General features: G+C 43.1%; 1 protein-coding gene across 1 annotated transcript in view; it reads right to left on the bottom strand.

Moving 5' to 3' along the window:
• The window catches only part of CDK8 (cyclin dependent kinase 8), a 218,225-nt gene that overhangs the window by 122,386 nt on the left and 80,361 nt on the right, over positions 1-15,478 (bottom strand). The window contains exons 5-6 of the mRNA XM_085621614.1: positions 10,007-10,064; positions 3,298-3,429 (exon numbers count right to left, since the gene is read on the bottom strand). Coding sequence (XP_085477740.1) covers positions 3,298-3,429; positions 10,007-10,064 — 190 coding nt within the window. The remainder of the gene's footprint in view (positions 1-3,297; positions 3,430-10,006; positions 10,065-15,478) is intronic.

Here is a 15,478-nt window from a genome sequence, read left to right as displayed (position 1 = left end):
ATTGGTTGGTTTTGAAAGATCATTATCAGTTCATTCAACGACATTGTTTTAACAGCAAAGCTTGAGCTGGTACTGTACGCAGAAGGAGTAGCGACAATGTTTTACCAAGGAATGTGTGGTTTGTTTAAGGTGGGATATCTTTAAAAAATATATATTTTATTTATAACAGTTGGCAGTGTACAAAGCATCAGCATTCCATCAAAGTGTGACATTCACACATTGCAAACAGATTTACGTAGCAGATATATGCAGTGTGGTCAGGTACAATGAGCTCAGCCAAATTAACCTGTTGTGTACTGTATATGCTACAAGCATTTATGCTAGCAGTTCTGGCCTACCCCACCACACACGTTAATAAACAGAGGACCTGCAGACCCTGACATACATCTCGGTTGGTTAAAAGGCTGTAGCTCACGAAACAGTGTGCTCGACAGCGAAATGGTGTTCCGCCCGGGTAGGAGAGGCCGGGTCTCGTCGCAAAAGGTAAGCGGTAAAAGGCTCTCCGATATCTCTGGGACGGGATCTCAGCGGCATGAGGTCCCAGAACGCAGAGATTTGCTCCCGACAGTATGAAATGTCAGTGAGAAACTCAGATTGTGGGAGCCCCCAACCTGCCAGCGAGCACTGCAACCCTGCCTTAACCTAGTGTGAGCACATTGCTGCTAGTCTGCGAGAAGCGTGCGGTACCTCTTTCACATATTCTAGAAGCCCAGTTACTGGAGACAAGGGGATGGGTGCATCATTGACTTCCCTCAGTGTGTGGAAGAACTCAGTCCAGAAGAGTGCGACCCCGGGGCAGTACCAAGCTAGATGTATGAAGTCAGCATGGAGTGCATGGCAGCAAGAGTCAGGGAAGGGCACCATCCGCCGGAATTTGCTTAGGTGCATGGTATAGACGATGCAGAAATTTGAAATATATGAGGCGGAGCCGATAGTTAGGGTATACCATTTCAAGTTGGCTGCAGCAGAAAGGCCATTGGGCATCAGTCACAGGAGTATTGAGATCAGCGTTCCAGGCTCTACAGGCCTTTAGGACAAGTGCTGGAGAGGACAGCTGCATGTGGAGGTGGAGGCATGTTATTAGCTTATGCTGTGATGTGTTGGCATAGACATGTTGGCATAGACATGTTCTAGTGCCATAAGCATCTGTGGCGGAGCAGGGAAAATCTTGTGGATCCTGCGACGGGTGTCTCGCAGATTGAAATAGAGTAGTGTCAAGCAGCACAGGGGCAAGTGAGGGTGTGGCCACAGGGGGAGCGAGAAACTAGTCATCGGGGTAAAGATCTTCAAAGGTGTGGATACCTTGTCTGCCCGCACGCCCTATCGCTCCTTTGTCATGTAGTGGCGGGAGTGAAGGGTGGTTAGTCACAGAGACAGCAGGAACATGTAGCATTGGGGTACCAGTGCACATTCAGAGGCCGTCCAATTCAGAACGCAAGCACTGTGTGGTGTCAATCTCAGACCAAAGGACCTTGTAGGGTAGGAATAAAGCTGTGGTGAATGGCCATGGGGAGGTTCTGTCCAGTTCAATTGCCACATGTGTCTGAAACGGCATGAGATGAACCAAGTAGTGCAAATATTGTGCCTGCGCGGATATGGCACAGAGGTGCATATCCAGGGCACCCATGCCCCCGTGTGTCTGTGGCAGTCCGAGTAGGTCATACGGAGCCCGGGGTTGTTGTCCCGCCCATATCAATGTAATTAAGTTGGACCGTAGTCATTTGCAAAAAACTAGCAGTAAGGGGCATTGGAATGTTCATGAAGAGATTTTGGGGACAATGACCATTTTGGCCAGGGCAATATGGCCGGCCATAGACCATGGTAACCTGAACCATATCAGAACGCTTTCTTCTAACCAGTCTTTCGCCCGCCCATGGTTGCCCCGCATAGCTCTACGGGGTCCCTACTAATCCCGATGCCCAAATATTTGGTCGAGCCAGAGGCCCATTTGAACGGATATTCTGTAGGGATGGGTAGGGACGTCTCCGTTAAAGGAAAGATTTTACCCAGTTCACTTGGATGCGGAATAACCTCCGAACTTCACCACCTCCCGCATTAAGCGGCCCAAGTTGGTCTGCGAGTCCTACACACAAAGGGTAACATCGTCCGCATATAGCGATACAACCAGACCTCTGGATGCAAAGCCAATGCCTCTTTCCGCATGAGGTTGGTGAAGACGAGCTGCAAGGGGCTCCACTGCCACAGAAAACAGCAGGGGGCGGTGAGAGAGGACACCACTGCCTCAGGCAACGCGTGACCGTGAATGGTTCAGAGAGGAGGCAGTTGAGCCGTATGCAGGCCGTGGGAAGAGTATATAGAAGCTGAACCTGTGGAATGAATTAGGCCCCCGGTCCCAGCCTCCGCAACAATGGGAAGAGGTATGTCCATTCCAATGAACTGAACGCTTTCGTAGCGTCCAATAGTGCAGCAGAGGGGGTAATCTGTGGGTGAAGATGATGTACTACTGCTAAAAGGGTTCAGGGATTATGTGAGGTCGACCTCCCTGGAATAAATCCAGATTGGTCAGGTCGCACCATCACCGGGAGCAACCGCAGCAGCCGGTTTGCCAGACCTTTGCAAAGAAGCTATTGTCGGTATTGACGAGGGATAGGGGCCGATAGGAGTCACACTGATCTGCCTGCTTGTCCGGTTTGAGTAGTGTAACTATAAAGCCTTCTCTTAAAGATGGAGGGAGGGATCCCTATACATATGGCATCCCTATACATATCGACAAGCCTGGGGGCTAGGATCTGGGAATATTCTTTGTAAAAGGTTATGGTGAGTCAGTCAAGGCCAGGAACCTTGCCTGGGGGCAGACTTGGAAAAAATGGAGCAGCAACCCTGAAAGGTTTAAAGAGAAGCAGTAGAGGAAGCTCATGCCACGGTGTGATACATGGCACTAAAGATTCATCCTACTCTTTCATCTCTTTTACACTTGGAAAGCAAGCTTAATATCTTCAATACATAAATCCTTTCTAAAAGTATACCTGCTGAGCTTCTATCAAACAACTTATTGGTGTGACCAATGTGAATAGCTAAAAGTACATTTTTGTTCACTATTAACCAACAGTACATTCCTTAGCAATTGTACCAATGGCTAGTAGTACTTGTTCAATTATTAGTTTAATGAGTGGAACAGAAAACAGACAAACTATTTAGCAAAAACAATATCTCCTCCTACTCTGTTACTTTCCTATCTCTATGACAGAATAACTGAGGTAACAATGTTTAATAATGCTGTAGGCACAACAATTAAATAAGAGAAGATGCACAGTGCATTTTCCTTCTTTTACTTACCAATAGCTTTAGTATAATGTCTTGCTCCTAATAACAGTTCTGGGGCACGATACCAGAAGGTTACAACTACTGGATCTAAATCTGCTAAAGGCTTCAAAGGAGAATTAAATAACCTGGCAAAACCCATGTCAGCTGTAAAACAGAACAAACAAATTATCTTAATAAATATCAGATATGTAAAATACATGCAACAATTATGATTATTCTCCTGTGTAGTGACCACATTCTTAACATAAGTCTAACAAGCATCGCAGCAAGGTAATAGAGACCTCTACCAAGTGATGAATTGTCAGAAGACAAGCACATATACCATGAAGTCCACTCCAATTACTTTCACATCCTTTTTTACATGACTGATAAGGTGATCTCGATAAATGGCCCAAGATGCCATAGGACCGATCACTGCTAACAAAATACCAAAACAAAGGGTCTGGGGGTTGAAGTGCCAACCCTTATTAAAATGAATGGCAGATCATTTTTGAAAGCTTTTTGCAAAGGACATGTTTAATACTTGTACTTACACTTGGGTAGATCTACAGTCTTTATTTGGATATGCACTCAGCCAGATGTAAACTGCTTACTTGCATCAAGACCTTCATTGGATGCCACAGATGCTGCAAGTGTTTGGAATAACCTTGCTCTCGAGTCAAAAAGCATCCACCTGTCTTTTGTGTTTTTCGGGTAGTTTCTGCATTGCTTCTTTCTATTGTACAATACCTGCCTATTAGAACACTTCACCAAGAAAAGGCAGCTTGTCATGGTCTTCGTACCCACTGCATAAGGCCTCTTGCTTTTTCAGTCTTCTACTGGTGCTCTACTGGAGCTTGGGTTGACACAATATTTCCAGACAATGGAGACAATCATGATATTTAGTATCAAGGGCAGAGGAAATATCAAACTACTAACTCCAGGTGGAAGGGAAGAAACCTAATTCTATTCCAGTCAAGATATATATTTACAACAAAAGCCCAATACAATCTCTGTTGAATGTAATAGGTCTCTGGATTTTTTTAAAGTACTAACACGTTGACACACGTTGCAAAGCAGAAACAACACGGAGGTGTAGATCATTAAGGCGATAGGCGTTCGTGCCAACAACTTACAATGGACTGCAAGCCCTCCTAGATTGCTCATGAAAGAACCAGAACAGATATGTTTTTACTGAAGTCTGACTAAAGAACAGACTTTAAAGGATGATTTTGGTTAGTTTCCTGTATTACCTGTTAAAGCCCAGGCCTTATAACATAAAGGCAGCTTTTAGGGTGGAGAAGCAGGCTGCTGTACTCACTCACGTGGCATTTGAGGTAGAAGGACTACATAGCCCTTGGACTGAGGCAGGGCACGCAATGGCCGAAGAAATTGTATCAGTTCTGACTGGGCTGTGGCAAGATTTTTCCCTTTAAAATCTCTGACAATGCCTTACTCAGAGCCTCTGACAGCAATTATGTTCTTCAAGTCCTCTCAACTAACGTTCTGTGCCATTTGTAAACTGATTGCATGCAACAGGATTTTTTTTTTTAACTTTGTTCAGTTACCTGCATGAAAAGCATTTGAACAATATACCATGCAGTTTAGAAAGATTGAAAATAATGAATTCAATGTTTTGTTTTGAGATAATTTGTAAGGCAGGTTTGCTTTGCCACCGGTATAGTTTGCCACTTGAAATATAAAACAAACTACTGGCTTTGCCAATGCTAGTTAATCTCAGTCAATGAGACTGGTTTGCATAGTATTTTTCTGCTACGGTCATCCATGCATGCAAAAGGCACGCCGCCATTCACATATTGTTCAAAATGTTCATTGCTTAGCTTCAACCTGGAAGTGTATAAACAGGAATAGTACACAGAGAAAGCCACCACTATGCAGCAAATATCAGTGACCACTTTTCAGTCCTCATTTCTAACCTTCTTTATCACTTCCTTCCCCCAACTTCTTCTCTGCATCCAGTCACGTGTTTTGCCTGGTCTTTCTATCTCAGTTATGATAAGCCAATGACCGTTTGGTCAGATAATCTGCTTATCATCCATTACCTGATATTTCTGCAGTAGAAGATTAATCTCTGTTAAACAGTTAGGGTCACCGAAGTCAGTATGCTGTTTTCCAGAATATGGAGTTCTGCTCAAACAGGCTGTAACTCTGTGTGATCATCTTCTTAGAGTTCTGCTTGCTTGGGTAATGTTATACGTCCTATGTAGAAGAAAAAGGTCCCCCAAACAGTCGCATAATCAGTAACTGACCCAACATTCAACTCGAAACATTCATATATGGAAGAATGCTTCTTTTGCATCAGTGAAGTGCTAAGATTTCCCAAGTAGGTTCACTCTCAGCTGAGTCGGATAAAGCAGAACTTTTAACTTTGTGGTCTCGGGAGAAAGGAGCAGTGCGCTCTCCCAAAAATAAACAGAGAGGATGGTGTGCCCCAAACGGTCAGCAAACAGGCTCTTCAAAAAGGTGTTACAGCCTTCCCAAGTCAATGGTTTGGGGGAAGCCTAATATCCTGATGATGTGGCCAGAGCATGCATAAAAGTGCTTGTTTTTAGAAGATAAGGGTGAACATATTTTATACAACAGCACTTTGAGGTGGTCATATCTTCCAAACGAAATTCTACGCTTTGCCAAATCCAGTCCATTTTTTAATTTTTTTTATAAATCAATTCATTCTGTTCTTTAAGCTTTCTTTCCATGCCTTTGAGGATGTCAAACTTCTGGTGAACTGATCTGAAGCTCCCCTTCAACCAGGAAAGCCATCATATCAATGTAATTATCAGTGGTGTTTTTGTTCATCAGTCTTCCAGACTGGTATTGTTCGAAAGGCCAATTCTGTTCGAATGACAACTTGCAATACTACTGGTTGCCTGTGCAAACTGTGAGAAGTGTATTCACAGGTACTCCTGTTCACAGTCACAGAAATGTGGCTGAAAACCCTGAGAAGAAGTGTCTCAGACCACCTTTCAGTCAGAGGCTTTGACTACTCCTTGCTGGAAATGGGTTTGAGGAGTATTTAGCTTTAAAGGTAAACTGCACAACAGCATGACTCTGGTTTGCTTCCAGAATAGCAGACACAGCAGGATAAGTGGTTCAATAACCCCAGGCAGGTTGATATCACACTTACTCATCATGCATGATATATCAATGCCCCTCTATCTGCGGCCTCTGGCTTCACTGCTTCATGAAGCAAAGAAGCCTTTCGCACAGGGAGGTCCTTTGTCACCAAACACCAGTGTTCAATTGTCACAGCCCTCCGCCATCCCGAGGTGGTCTGAAATACCTTTGCAACCTGAGTAACCATTGAATGATCTGCTGTTCAGATGTGTGGGGAGTGGGATTACACAAAGTCAATCAGAGGGAGACCCCTACAGCTTGGGCACGTATCACCATGCTGGTCCTAGGCACACCTGCAGCCCATATCACTTAGACTTCAAGGCCTTACTTATCATTGTGCCATGGGATCACAGGGCCTAAGCTGCAGTCTCCCTTCCATCAACCTGTGATGCTTAGTCTTTGTTTCTTCTGGCACTTGGAAGCAGTAGGAGACCAGTCACCATTTTTGAGACTCAATTTTGGTCTGGTATGCAGAACGGGTATGGTGAATTTTGGATTCAGGCACAGAGCTCGGCTACTGAGCAGCCATTTCAGTTGGTCACCAGACCTCAGCTCTCAACATAACATTATAGCATGCAGCCTCAAAGGATTTTATTAAGGGCCGGTAGAAGATACAGGTGACTCAGTTTGGTGCTATGTGGTATCTGTGGATAAAGTAGTATTTCTTACATGCTACTGCAGCTATTGTATGAATGTCATTTTTTGAGTAGACATTTAGGTGACATATTCAAAACATACGTCTCTTCATGCCCAACCATATTATTTTTCTGAGACGCAGGATCCCACAAATATTCAAGAATCCCTCATCTAATATAATGGCTGTCACAACACAAGTTTTCGGTCTCTAACACAATATCACATTGCTCAGATCTACAGATCCAGAAACGACAGAGGAAAAATGCTACGTGAGTAGAGGAAATCCTAATTTGTTCAATAAATCCGGATTTGCAAATGATTTCCAGCGTAATGATCTAAACAAACCTAAAAAAACCGCAAAATATTAACTTTTAAATTCCATCCACGCCATGTTGTGCACGTATCTTAGGAAATGCCAGAGTACAGTGGAATCTTCATGTTGGGTATGGTCTAAATGTGATCGGCAAAGAGCAAAAGTTCATATGAGACTTAAATTTGGAAATACTACTTTTAGATCACCCAAACTAACTTTGCATATCCTCCATACTCCTATGCTGATCTGCAAGGATCTTGAAATCCAGATCCTCAGTTGGGTCAGAGAATGCCTTGTCTACCACATTTCATGGTATGGGAACAGAGAAGGGAAGGAAAAGAGCTGGAGTGAGAGGGAGAGGGAAGGAGTGAGTTGGAGAGAGGGGGAAAGGTTATGGTTACCATTCTAGGTCAAATTGAAATCACTGCCAGTTATGGTTAGCCAAGCAACTCACCCCAATGCCCTGCCTATGACATTATATGAAAGACTGCATCACCAATGACATCATTGAGATCATTAGTGATTTCACAGATCACCTCACCACTGACATAATTAATGAGATCACTGGGGATCCATAACTGTCGTTTGGGTAGGTCATTATTTACTGGTGTATTTTTATGTGCTGTTAGTCTTCTATTATATATCACCTACCCTTTAGCCAACTACTGCTTCCAACTCCTGTATCTGCAATACCTAGTCCTATGTGAAGTCTCTTTTTGCACATATCCACTCTGACTTGCCTTCAACCATGTGCAGTCGGGGCAAAGCTCAGAGGCTAGCTAGCGCTGGCTAAGAAGTGGGCCTAGCCTCAGTATGGGTATAACCAACTCAACACAGCATTTGGCTATGTACAGAATGGGTTGAGCACAGGGCCTTTATTCCAGTGCAGTGCCGAGCATCATTACATAGCCAGACCCTATTTTTGTTTAGCCAGTCAGTTTTGTGTCACATGAAGCTATGATGTTATTAGCAAACTAAAAATAGGCCTTTCCATTGAAAAGTGCGACTTTAAAATAACCGGGCCACTGGACGCAAAACTGGTGTTTTTCATGTAACTATGGTTTTGTGGCATATGCCATATAATCCAGCACCTGCTACATAATATACAGATTTTCAACAAAAAATATATTCTGTTCCAAACTAAGAAAGACCGAAAGTTACCATACAGACATGGCATTCACAGAGAAAAGTATTTAGCAAAAGTTAGCTGTTCACCTTTCACCCACTGACTGCTGTACTCTAATAATTAACAGGTAATAAGGGTAAAATGTTGCCCACGTATTATATCAATAACCCCAATTGAAGGTCTGAAAAAGGGTTTACTAGGAGCATTAAAAAATTTTTTTTCATGTTTAAACAGAATTCCAACAGAAAGTATTGCACTTGATGGTTCTGCTACACAGCAGATGCTGCCGCAAAGCCACAGTTTATTTTAACAGAACACTTTTAATGTAGAAAATTCTAAAAACAAGTGGGACACTTACATCACACATATGCATTTTACATTTACACACACACACACACACACACACACACACACACACACACACACACACACACACACACACACACACCTGCAGGTGTAGTAACTTGAGTTGTCTACTGAACCCAAACTAAAACACTTTACTGATCAACTGGAGAAATGACACCAGATGCCCTGGGTATACAATATATAACTACAGCATATTCAATTAGACAATGTACTTCAGTATCATCAGGCATTCAAGTGGAAAAACAACTTCAAATGGCAACAACATTATTCCTATCTGGAGGGCTCAGACAGTTCCCCAGATCAATTTTGCAACTTTCCTACTGAGTCAAACTTCAGGCATTCCAGTGGGAAGCTGACATTAGACCACGTATCTGTTGATCTTTTGTGACTGAGGCCACTTTTGCACTTATCAAATACGAAAACAGATAACGCACTGCCCTAAAAAAAAAAGGGAAGAAAATTAGGCTACTGTGGGCATGATTAGCTCTTCATTCAATCAAAATTCCGTGGGAACAGCTTAAGAAAAGAAATGGTGGATAAGATGACCAAGCACACAACATCAGATGGCACCATATTCAAGTCCCGGACAGTCGACCATACCATTTGGCCATTAACAGTCTGGGAGGCGGAGGCCATTCAGAATGTAGAAACAGCCCCTAGATTTTTCTTTGTAATATTACGTCGACCTCCTAATAAGAAACGTACATTATACATTTGCATTTCACCATACTGTTCCACAGGGCTGTTTTTTGTGTGTGTTTTTTTTTCTCAAGGAAAAGGTCCTTTCAGGGGGGCCCACAGTGTAGACACAAACCAAACCTAAAACTGAAGACAAATTCTTAAAACTGGTTTTAAAACTCAAGAGTAAACATGCCTTTGCCATTTTCATATTTGGTAGCAGCAGCTTCAAATCTAAAGTAGCAAGCCTTTAAGTGGCATGATAAAGAGGTTTGTCGTTCTCACAGATTGCTTTAACTCATCGACACCACGGCTTGAAGGTTTTGATAACACACAAACACCGACCTCCTCACCCAGTCATCAAAGACGTCACAAGCACATCACTGCACTTTCCTATGATACTAGGCGGTCCACAGTGGCTTAAATCAATAAATTACAAGGCAAAGAGAATAAATTCAATCAATATGATAAGAACATAATAAGCATACCTATTTTTACGCGTCCTCGCTCAGGGCCTTCACCCATTACTAAAATATTAGCAGGCTTCTGTGGAAGGGAAAAACAAGTTCGGAATTAGAATTTTTGGGTGTTCCATAAAGCCATTTTCTATTTGGCATCTTTTTTGAGAAGAAACCAATCAAATCATCCTGTTGCAGACCACAACATCGAAACACATGTCTAGCCCATTTATGTAGTTAATCTTTCATTTTATTTAAGTTTTTTGACACCTTTTGTGCCTAAATAGTATCTAAAAGATGCTTGAAAACAAAGAGGGCTACTCATATTCTCCTAAGAATGTCACTTCTATGTGTGATATGTAAATACTGTACGGGCAGGCAGTGAAATGACTAGCTTGGTTAACCGAGAAGAAAAGTATATATACAAATTACTTGATATTTACTAATCCTGAACTGTGTACAGGAGACAAGCCATTCCACACATCCGAGCACGAAGAATGAACCTGTTGCTTGACCCGTTTAGAGTGCCTTGAAGTGCAATAAATGAAGCCTTTGGCTGTGCTGGTGAACATTTCAAATTCATAACCATCTCATTGTGCAGTCAGGAGCCAGTGAGACTGCAACAATGCGCACCCTAACATGCCTTGCTCCACTGAAAGAGTTGCTGTGCAAATAGACAACAGTGCTGCAAATAATGACCAGTAATGTTTGATATCCAGAGCTCAGCTCTACCTCATCACAATCTTTATAATGCGAAACAGAGCCAAAGAATTAATTGGTAACAAGGTGGCGTGGTTAAGCTGAATGAATAGAGGGGATGGTGCAGTACGCTAGGATTGTGATGTTTTGGCTTATTCTAGGTGTTAAAGGGACAGTAAAGATGAATGAATGAATGAAAGTAGTAATATTTTTAGAGAGGAACTGCTATTTCAGAACTATCCTGGCGCTTCTGGAAATCAAAGTAGGAGCAAACGTTATAGCTCACCAAACAGCACTGTTTTTAACTGTGCCTTGAACAGGCTTTTCCTGGAAAGGACACAAAGGGAGGGGGGGGGGGGGAAGAGCATTCCAGAACCCAGGAGCCAGAACAGAGGACCTGCCCCCAGATTTGGTTTTGAGGAATCTAGGGATGCACAATAGGTCGTGGTTGGAAGAGCGGAGTGCCCTAGAAGAAGAGTAGTGTTTAAGGTGGACTTTGATTTAGCTGGGACCCCTCTGGTAAAGTGCTCTGTGAGTGATAAGTGTTTTGAATTTTATCCTAGAGTTGACTGGAAGCCAGTGTAGTTCTTTGAGCCCTTGTCTACTAGAGTGACGTTTGAAGATATTCAAATTGAGCCATGCTTTGGCATAATCTCGACACGTAGGGATCTTGACACCAGATACTGGGAGGCACAGAGATAACAGTATGTTGGCATAATCCAACCTGGAGGTGATTAGCGCATGTACAATAGCTTTGCAAGTGTCATGGAGAAGATATTTTAAAAGCTTTATCAGGGATTTTAACAGACCTAAGCAGGTACCAGCGGTGGCCTTGACTTGGAAATTGCAGTGTCCATGAAGACTCTTAGATTCCTGACCACTGTGGAAGGGGTGGTGGCATGTCTTAAGTTAGATGGCCAGAGACGCAGTGCCTTAAGCTGGGAGGCAGAACAAAAAATAAAAATGTCAGTTGTGTGGGAATTTAGTTGTAAACAGCTGTTCTGCATGCACTGAACAATGGACGCAAGGCAGCCCTGACCGTCCACAATGACAGTGTCAGTAAGCTGATGGAAGGACAGTATTAGTTGAGTATTTTCCGTGTAAGAGACAGCGTTAATATCCCAACTTTGTGCAAAAAAAGTTAAAGGGGCCAAATAGATGCCGAAAATGGTTTGCTAAGTGATGAACCCTGAGGAACACACTTCAGCCTATGGCTCTACACTGGGAGGTAAAGAAAGAGAGAAAGACCGCCTCCTGTCTGTCTGCTAGAAAGTAGCAAGGCCATTCCATAGTGCGGCCCGTAACTCTTGCTTGCTCCAGCCTTTGTAGAAGAATCCTGTGCAACACACTATCAAAGGTGGCGGTGAGATCTAACAAGATGGCCACCGCCTTCTGCCCAGAGTTGAGGTAGCCCCCGATGTATTCTGTTACTCCTAGAAGGGCTAATTCTGTGCTGAAACCAGGAAGCACGACCGGGTGGCATGTAGAATCTTGTTCTGTTCCACATGGCTGGTGATCTCATGGTTCACCAGGGATTCTAGCGTCTTGCCAAGGTGTGGAAGGAGAGAGATGGGCCTATAATTGCTCAAGTTGAATGGGTCAGCATTAGCTTTTTTTTTTAAATTAATACTCTTTAACAAAGGGATCACCAGTTCCTTTTTCCAGCTTACTGGCTTCTTGCCACTCTCTAAGAAAAGGTTAAAAAGAGCATTGTTTTGTGGATTTAATGGCAGGGGCCTGCCTTCGCAAGCACAGAGGCGGGACGGGTATCAGGAGGTGAGCCAGATTCGATTATAAGAATTATTTGCTCCGTATCGGCTGGTATAATTGGATCGAATGACTCAAGCCGCGCCACAGTCATGGCTGAAGAAGCCATGTAAGTTGACTCTGGAATAGGGGGATGGACCGATTGTTAAAAGTGGAGTCGATTTTTTCCACTTTCGTGTGAAACAAACAAGAAAGGGTGCTCTGCCAGAGACTGGGATGTAGAAACACTGTTTGCAGGCCTCTGGCTGCAAAAAAGTGGACTATTTTGAAAATCTTTCTGGCGGCACTATCGTTGGCTGCAATTTGCAAAGAAAACATTTTTTTGTTGCTTTTTTTGTATTTTTCCGGAACTGTTTGAGGGCAGTGCTAGAAGCCCCCTTGGGGGGGGGCAACCATAATGAAGGGGTAGATGAAAAATACCACATCCTATGTATGTCCACCCCTATGAGTGGCACCCGCTACTAGGCTACCAGTTGGGGAAGGTTAAGGTCACACATTTGCCTCTCTAAATTACTCTGCTGTTCTTTAGTCAGGATCGACCTTGTGGACATTAAAGTCTCCAAGGACTACAAAGTTAGAATGCTGTAGCTAGAAGGGGGTAAGTACAGTGATAAGTGCGTAAAGGACTGAGACAGAGCCTTTAAAGGGCAGTAAATTAAGTTTCCTGAGAAAGAGAAATTGCGATATATCTAGAGAGAAAAAACTAGTACGTAAATTAGGTCTATACCCTCAAGCTTTAGGATGGAGCAGTTGAAATTGGAAAGATGCAGATCTTAGGTGAAAAGCCCTTAAATTCCCAAACACGAAATCAACCATGTCCTCTGCATGGAAGGAGAATTTACAAATTGTAGTTGGTACAGAGAAGGTGACTGGAGAGACATTTCAAGGCTGCCATCAAGGGGACCGAAGGTAGAATGTGCTTGAGCAAGGTGGTTGCAGCAAGCAAATTAGAAAGATGTAGTAAATGCAGCCGTCAAAGAACAAATAAGCACTTTGCACACGTCAAATATACACAAATTGGGGGATGTGCAGAAAGAGCTTTTTGCAAGTCGAGTTCAAATCCACTCAGGAATTTATCTTTTTAACAGCATTTATCCCAGCATTCTGCACAGGCCTAGATGAACCCACTTACAACAGTGAGGTGGCCACAAATTTAGCAAAGGATCACACATCGTAAGCTATAAGGCACTTCTCTGATATCCAATCAGAATAAATGTTTACTAGGACAAAGGACGAATTGACACAGGGTAAGAAACTTAAACCAGAGGGCCTAAAACAAAACAAACTATCGGCAAAAACAGCACTGAAAGAGAAAAAAAAGAGAAGCCCAGTCATCAAAAGCAGCTGCAAAAACCTCTAAACTCTAGAAAGAAACGACTCACACACACAACCTTGCCCTCTGTGCACAATGGTTTGGAGAAAAATGCGTATGCATCTCACATAGTAGCAACAAAAGGACATTAAACAGAATCTTTAGTTTAGTCTCTTGCTGGTCTATGGGACTTTCTTAATACACAGCAGTGATTGCAGCCAATCTAGGAAAAAATAAGGTAAAGGTTTAATTACTACTCCACCAGCTAATGTTAAGAATGTGAAACAGGAGATGTGCCAGGAGTCAAGTTTTTTACAGTGAGGTGGGCTGGCAGAAGTTGCAAGTGTTTGGGAACCTTCTCTTATCATAGGGGGGCCGGGAGGTCCTCGAGATAAAATGATGGCAATAAAGGCTGACCTAGTTGCGATCCAGTAAGACGATGCGGTTTCCCCTGTATTACTGAACCTTGAATCTAGAAAAAAAGAGCATTGTTGAGACTTTCTAGATCTGATTTTATGACCCTGCCTATAATGAGAGGGAAGTCCAACAGTCGGGGCTCTACCAATATGGATGTTAGAAATGGGACACACCATCAAAAACGAAATCCTCTGGTGGTGGTTCTTTACAGGCATCCAGGAAGTGGTCTGATTTCTTAAGGTTTTGGCAGAGTGTTGCTGCATGATTTTGTAGTCTCTCCAGCTTCTGTATTACTTTCTTCTAAGGGCCTGTATATATTATGTTATAGTAATCTGATTAAGAAAGGAGGAGCCCGAGTATCATATTTTGAATGTCATCAGAGAATTTGCATGTGCTTATCCAAGCACAGTCCAAGTAGTCGTAATTCAAGAGAAAGGAATTTAAATACATTCTGCATTATTCAAGAATTCTAACATTTGGTCAAGTGCCGAGACCAGAATAAGAATGACAGTCACCAGGTTCCAAATTTGGTATCGAAACATCCCAAATAAAACTGCACAAAATTCCCAACTTTATCAAAAAAGAAACAAACGTGCAGTAGCCAATGTGTTTTGAATTCTGCAAGATTACCATTTATGAAGGCTGTGATCAGATTATGCACACATCAAGCATAATTTAACAATCCAACATCAGGTACCCCTTCTGTATCACACCCTACGCAACAGCAGAATTAAGTTAGAATTGTGCAGATTCTGAGATATAAAATAGATGTTTGCCTGCATCTTCAGCTCCGTGTGCTCTACCCTGTGTAGGTTCCAAACGTTTTTAGTGGGTCACAGATACTTACTGTTGGCCAGTCCATGGCAGGGATCTCCAATAAGAAGCTCGGGAGCCACTGGTAGCTCACCAGCACCCTGAAACTAGCTATCAGAGATGAAGCTAAGCCGAGTCTGTGTATTTAAAAGAAGGCAGCACTGCCCATCTCAAGACACTCAGAGTGACAGTAAGCAAACCCAATGGCAAGGTTTTATGATAATACTCATATATGCACTGTGCTGGACTACGGTGTCTGCCGCATGGCCATCTGTCTCCATTCTCAATCTAGCTAAGTCGAAAGGAGAAAGGCCATGTTGTAGGCCCTGGTCCATCTGTCGCACCAGCTGTGTGAACGATGGGCCATGAACGAAGACACCTGCCGTACACCTGAGCAACGCTCAATACTGACCAACAGGGGGGTAGAATAATAGAAGAGAGTGAAAATGTATTAGTTGGGTGCAAGATCAGCCAAGAGCTGAAAACAGCAGGGT

This window comes from Triturus cristatus, chromosome 8, assembly GCF_964204655.1.
Source record: "Triturus cristatus chromosome 8, aTriCri1.1, whole genome shotgun sequence".
NCBI classification, from domain to species: Eukaryota; Metazoa; Chordata; class Amphibia; order Caudata; family Salamandridae; genus Triturus; species Triturus cristatus.
This window is presented reverse-complemented; position numbering and strand designations above follow the sequence as displayed.